General features: G+C 42.5%; 1 protein-coding gene across 1 annotated transcript; it reads left to right on the top strand.

Moving 5' to 3' along the window:
* Nucleotides 1–2153: 2153 nt before the first annotated feature.
* Nucleotides 2154–6506, top strand: LOC132008829 (phytanoyl-CoA dioxygenase, peroxisomal-like; the record flags this gene model as incomplete). Its single annotated transcript, XM_059387355.1, has 3 exons — nt 2154–2237; nt 3634–3815; nt 6405–6506. Coding segments are annotated over exons 1-3 (327 nt in total), but the record flags the coding sequence as incomplete, so codon positions are not given.
* Nucleotides 6507–6511: the final 5 nt, after the last annotated feature.

Below are 6511 nucleotides of genomic sequence, written 5' to 3'. Positions count from 1 at the left end.
CTCAGGTCAGGATCCCTGTGTCCTGGGATGGAGTCCTACATCAGGCTCCTTGCTCAGTAGGGAGCCCTCTTCTCTCTCTACCTACTGCTTTCTTTTTTGTTCTGGCAAATAATATGACAAATAAATAAAATCTTTTAAAAAACCACATTTAAAATAATTTTAAAAATAAAGAAAATTTGCCTCATAAAAAACACTGTGTACAGGTAAGCCAACTATGAAGTCCAGCCCCTTGGGTGGGGGACAGGAGGGGATATGACTTCCCAGCCTCAAGTCCTGCTATGGAAATGGAAGTTGTGTGCATCCATCAAGGAGGAAAATCTTGACGTTAGTGGCAGCACAGGGTAGAGTTAGCACAACCGGGACATCCAGGTTTCCCACCGCTCTAAAATCTGAACCACGCAATTGCTGGTTCATGCAATGATTTTTAGGAGGTGGGTCCCGATTTTAGTAGTTAGGTATTTATTTTAATGTGTATTGGAAAAAATACCCAGCACATCAAACCTAGGACCTCAGGAATATTATTAATCAGGATAAGACGTAAGTTAGTTTGGAAAAATTGTTGGCTAACTATATTGGGCACCTCTGTAAAGTATGATGGAAATGGTAAAATGGCTCTTGAGGGTCACTGAGGTTTAGAAAATACTGGTCAGAGGCACCTGGCTGGCTTAGTTGTGGGACCTTGGGATCAAGGATCTGAGTTTGAGCCCCCTGGTGGGATTAGGGATTATTTAAAAAGGAAAGAAAGAAAATACTGGCCTAAGGAAATTGCAAAAGTTGACATGCTTTATAAACAAACAAGTAGGAGGCCTGACTTCCAGGATTTTGGTTTCATTTCAAGCATTTCCTGCTCAAGTTGCCAATATTCCTTCTACACAGGATCAAACAATGAGAAAGCAGTAGAACATGCTTCATTTTTTGGAGTCAGACAGAATTGAAGATTCAATTTCACTGAATTGGCTCCACAAACAAGGGCAGTTTATTAGCTTTGGGCTTATCTGCGTGGGGTGTTCACTTTAAAGGATTATTCATCCACGGAGGCATTACTTTTCAGGAATCGCTGTGTGGTTTAGGTGGGCTGATGCATAAAGCCCCCTGCAGGTAGTCGACACACACCGCCGACTCCTTTCTGCATGTACCCCTCCCTCGGTGGCTTAGAGGTAAAGAGGTAGCACCCCAGTTGCCCTTCTCTTTTCCTCTGGGCTACGCATGGCCGTTGCGCATGTTGGGGCCTCTCATGGTCCCTTGTTTTTTTTCTTAAGTAGGCTCTATGCTCGCCGTGGGGCTTGAACTCACAATCCCAACTCAAGAGTTGCATGCTCTACCTACTGAGCCAGCCAGGCCCCCCTCATGGTCCCTCCTTATGAAGAGTCTTGGTGGGGGCGGAGAGGAAGCTGCCTGCTCGCTGGGCAACTATGGACAGTTCCAGTTGAAGGCAGGTTTATCTCTGCCCTTTCCAGTTGATTTCTCAGAGAAACACATGCTTCTCTCTCTCTCTCTCTTTTCTTTAGATTTTTTCATTTATTTATTTATTTATTTATTTGACAGACAGAGATGACAAGTAGGCAGAGAGGCAGGCAGAGAGAGGAAGAGAAGCAGGCTTCCCGCTGAGCAGAGAGTCGGATGCGGGGCTCGATTCCAGGACCCTGGGATCATGACCTGAACCGAAGGCAGAGGCTTTAACACACTGAGCCACACAGGCGTCCCCACATGCCTCCCATGTAGAAAATTGGTTACGGTTCCAACTGGCTTGGAAAAGCCTGTTTAATTCAGAGTCTTGCAGACTTACAAGTTTTTCCTGCTTTCAAGCTGAGTTTGCAATGTTGTGAAATACTAAGTGGTTTTTAAATATATATATATATATATATATATATATATATATATATATATATATATATATTTTGAGGTGAAGGGCAGAGGGATAGAATCTCAAGTCGACTCCTCACCGAACAAAGTGCCCAGTGCAGGGCTTGATCCTGTGACTGTGCGATCGTGACCTGAGCAGAAATCAAGAGTTGGAAGCTTCACTGACTGAGCAACTCAGGTGCTCCTACCAAGTGCTGAATGAAGGCATCTTGGCTCTTGTATAGATAGTTTACTTTGTGCCACTTTTGTGCATTGGATTTCTTATCAAACTTTTTTTCTTCTTTTCCCTTAGATTCTGAAATATGTGGAGTGCTTCACTGGACCTGATATTATGGCCCTGCATACAATGCTGATAAACAAACCTCCAGATACTGGTAAAGGGCTCTTACTTGTTATGGAGAAGTCCCCCCCCCCCAAAAAAAAAGAGGAAAAGAGAGAGTTTAAGGTGTTCTAACTCTAGCTCTGTGTGTAACTGCTAAATTTGGATAACTAAATATATATGTCCTTTTATTTGTCTTAAAATAGCATACATCATAACAATAGTGAGGTAGAAGAACGATTTCAGATGTTAACAATGACTAAGGTTATTGTTGGATTTCTGGACAACTGACTGGCTTGCTGCTCAAAAGTTTGGTTTAATAAACATGACTGCACATAGACCATGGGCTTTTATTATTATAATTATTGTCCCCAAGCTTTGTTAACTATTCTCACCAATGATGGTGTGGATTCTGTCCTCCTGATTGAAGATATTATTATCTTCAAAATTAAAGCTTTCTTATAAATCACATACATCACTTGACTTAAAATGTCTTGTGCTTGCTAAAATGTAGCTCCTAATATCTCACTCCCAGAGAAACTGATTTGGAAGCTAAAACCCAGGAATCTGCACTAAAAAATAATTTTTTTTTATAAGTAGGCTAAATGCCCAGCGTGGAGCCCAACCCGAGACTTGAACTCATAACCCTGAGATCAAGACCTGAGCTGAAATCAAGAGATGCTTAACTGACTGAGCTACCCAGGCACCCCCAAGAATCTGCATTTTTTTAAGCCAACAGCTCTTGGTCCATGCTGAGAAATTCTTCTCTACGAGCAGTAATAAATTGGTCCTTCAGAATTCTTTATTGTTTTCCACTTTTGAGGCCAGGAGAGTTTTATGTGACTAGCCTGTAGTGTAGCACCATGAAATCTCTCCTACCCTGGATGTCTTGCTTAGAGACATTGAGGTTGGGCGTAGGGGAACAGTATCAAGTTCAGACTGCAAAACAGGGAACCATGTAAATGTGGTTCTGTGATCTCTGATTCTACATAATGACTGTTCACCAAGTGCTCTTAGTTCTGTGAAGAACTTCTTGGAAGCCTTTTATTAATTTAGTTACTCGATAGTGTTTGTATCAGCCACTTAGAGGGCTAACAGGGAACTTCAAATTTGGTTACTCTCTTCAGTTGACCAAACTTTTCTTTGAGCGCTAGGCTTTGTGCCCAAATCAGAGTTACAATGGAATAAAGCACAATAGAGATCATAACATGTTATGAGTTGCTAGAGAATGGTATGAATCCCTGGCTGTCAGAAACCCAGGAAAAAAGTGTAGGATCTGGAGTCACCCTGTCGATTTGATATTCCAATTTGGTGCTTATCTCTCCAAGCTGATTGTCTGTAGTGTGGTTTCACTTCTTTGGGTTCTGAAGGGATAGACACTGATCTGGTTTTCAGGCAGAGGAGATGAATTCTGAGGTTCAAATGTGGTTTAATAGCAGGTTCTGTTTCAGGCAAGAAGACATCCCGCCACCCCTTGCACCAGGATCTGCAATATTTCCCCATCAGGCCCAGCAATAACATAGTTGCTGCTTGGACAGCCATGGAGCACATCGACCGGAACAATGGCTGCCTGTGTGTGCTCCCGGGCAGTCACAAAGGCGACCTGAAGCCACATGGTTATCCCAAGTGGGAGGTAAAAATCCCTTCCTTCCTTCCTTTTCTTTTTCCTTCCTTCCTTCCTTCCGTCACTTCCTTCCTCCCTCCTTTTCTTTTTTAGGATTTTATTCATTTATTTATTTGAGTCAAACACAGAGAGAGACAGGGATAAAGGGAGACAACTCGTGATATTTGCTCGTGATACTTGTGAGAGGTGGTGCGGGCTGAGAGAGGCAGAGGGGGAGGAACAGGGACATGTAGACTCTGGTGAACACTAGCTCAACATGCAGCTTGATTTTGTGACCCTGCGATCATAAGCTGATCCCAAAATCCAGAGTCTGATACCTGACTCCCTGAGCCACCAAGGTGCCCTAGCAGATAAATCTTAACCAGAATATTTATTGTTCTGATTTTATTTTTATTTATTTATTTTTGAAGGTTTTATTTATTCGACATAGAGAGAGAGGTCACAAGTAGGCATAGAGGCAAGCAGAGAGAGAAGGGGGAGCAGGCTCCCCACTGAGCAGAGAGCCCAATGCGGGGCTTGATCCCAGGACCCTTAGACCATGACCTAAGCCAAAGGCAGAGGCTTAAACCACTGAGCTACCCACACGCCCTATTGTTTTAATTTTAGATCTGATTCCATACAGAACTTTAACAATGAGATGGAGTTTCCTTTCTTAGCAAAACATTGTTTTCAGTTTTGCAACCAGGATCAGGGGAAAATCAACCATGTCACGTAGAATAATCATCTTACTTTCAAGAAGTTTTGGAAAGCTCACCAGTGTGGGGAACTCTGGTAGGCGCTATATAGGATCTAAAATCATCAAGCTTCATTGCAGAGGTCAGACATAAACACTCACAACTCCAGATGCATGTATCAGCTAATTCTTATCAGTAGTTTCTAATTCTAATCAGTAATCAAGAATTCTTATCACTAATTCTTACCCACTGATACTAGATCTTAGGAGAAAGACGAGGGAGGAATCATCTCCTTCCTGCTAGAGAGACCAGCGAAGGCTCTGGGAAAGGATGAGTAGTATTCCATTGCCTGCCTGTTGCATGGTTTATTGATTGAACTATTGAATGCTTTTGAGCCCATGAATGGTGAGATCAAATCGGCTCATCAAAAATGATAATCTTGAGATCTAGAGCAGGATGTACTGGAAGTGAGGAGTCCAGAGGCAGAGAAAAGAGAGAGGAGACAATGAGTGTTGTAGGACCCAGACAGTAAAGTCTCAGGGCGCCTGGGTGGCTCAGTGCGTTAAAGCCTCTGCCTTCGGCTCAAATAATTGTCCCAGGGTCCTGGGATAGAGCCCTGCATCGGGCTCTCTGCTTAGCGGGGAGCCTGCTTCTTCCTCACTCTCTACCTGATTCTCTGCCTACTTGTGATCTCTGTCTGTCAAATAAATAAATAAAATCTTAAAAAAAAAAAAAAAGACAATAAAGTCTGAAGACCCCAGAAGAGCACGTGTTGTTCAGGTGGGAAGAATGCATGTGGTTTTTTTGTAGGAATTAAAGAATATGGCTTTCAGGACTTCTGTCTCAATTAGTTAGAATTCTTACACTGAGGATTCGTGTCAAGTATAAATCTTTGAGTCTGGATTCTGATACGAAAATCTGAAATTGTGAGATTCATAAACTGTTGAGGTTTATGGAAAAACTGAGTTGAGGCTTAGGGAAAGTTTGTTGCAGGCAACAGAAGTGGGCTGTGGCTGACTTAAGCCAAAGAGTGTGTCTTGGAGGGTCGCAGGCACATGCTGAGTCCATGGAAAGGCTGGCTGGCTCTGGTAAGCAGGAAAAGTGGGAGTGTGTCAGTGGGAAGTCAGGATGGGGCACTTGGTGGGGGCAGTTGAACCTTGACCATGACCAATGCCTTTGATCGATCCTCTGCTCAGATTCTAAGTGATGACAGTGGGAGGTCAGATTGACTTTGCATAGGTTACATGTGCACCTAGCCAGGAGAGAAGGGCACTGGATGAAAGGCCCAACACTGTCCAGCAGGAAAGAATCCTTCCCCAGAAGAATGTGGGACAGTCCTATGAAGGGGACTGGGATACTGTGCTCCCCCCATAACCATTACTTAAAGCAATAGCTAACATTGGAAGTAGTTCTAAAAAAGCACAGTGTTGTAATTTACTATTCTTTCTTTACTCTGGTTGTGACATGAGTGCTTTCTGAGCTGAGGAGACTTGAACATTTTCTCTCTTCTGGCCTGAGAATACAGTTTGCTTCCCAGAGGTACTCCTGAATAATAGAAGAATGATTTAGGCAAAGTTATGGGGGAGAAGAATATCATGTTGGGAAAGTGTGATTACAGATTCATGCTGGAAAGGGGATCTCCCATGTTAACTGCAAAATGCAAAGTTGGTCTAGATCTTCATTTATAATTCGGTAATGAAGGATAAGTGGAAATTTCATATTCTTCATTTGGGCCCCCAAATCCATGATTTTTACAACCAGATGTCTGAGAAGTTTTTGTATATTTACAGTTGCTTTGAAGAATCTTTTTATGTTTTTCTCTTAGCAGAACTTATGAAAACTTTGCTTTTCTTAAGGAGTCATTGACAAAATTCTTAATCATTGGGTTCCCCAAATATAGTCTTATTTCTCTTATGTGTTCTAGGAAGGAGTTAACATAATGTTCTACGGGATTCAGGACTATGATGAAAACTGCCTCCGAGTGCATCTTGTGATGGAGAAGGGAGACACTGTTTTCTTTCATCCTTTGCT

The sequence above is a fragment of the Mustela nigripes genome, unplaced genomic scaffold (genome assembly GCF_022355385.1).
Source record: "Mustela nigripes isolate SB6536 unplaced genomic scaffold, MUSNIG.SB6536 HiC_scaffold_1472, whole genome shotgun sequence".
In the NCBI taxonomy this organism is placed as follows: domain Eukaryota; kingdom Metazoa; phylum Chordata; class Mammalia; order Carnivora; family Mustelidae; genus Mustela; species Mustela nigripes.
This window is presented reverse-complemented; position numbering and strand designations above follow the sequence as displayed.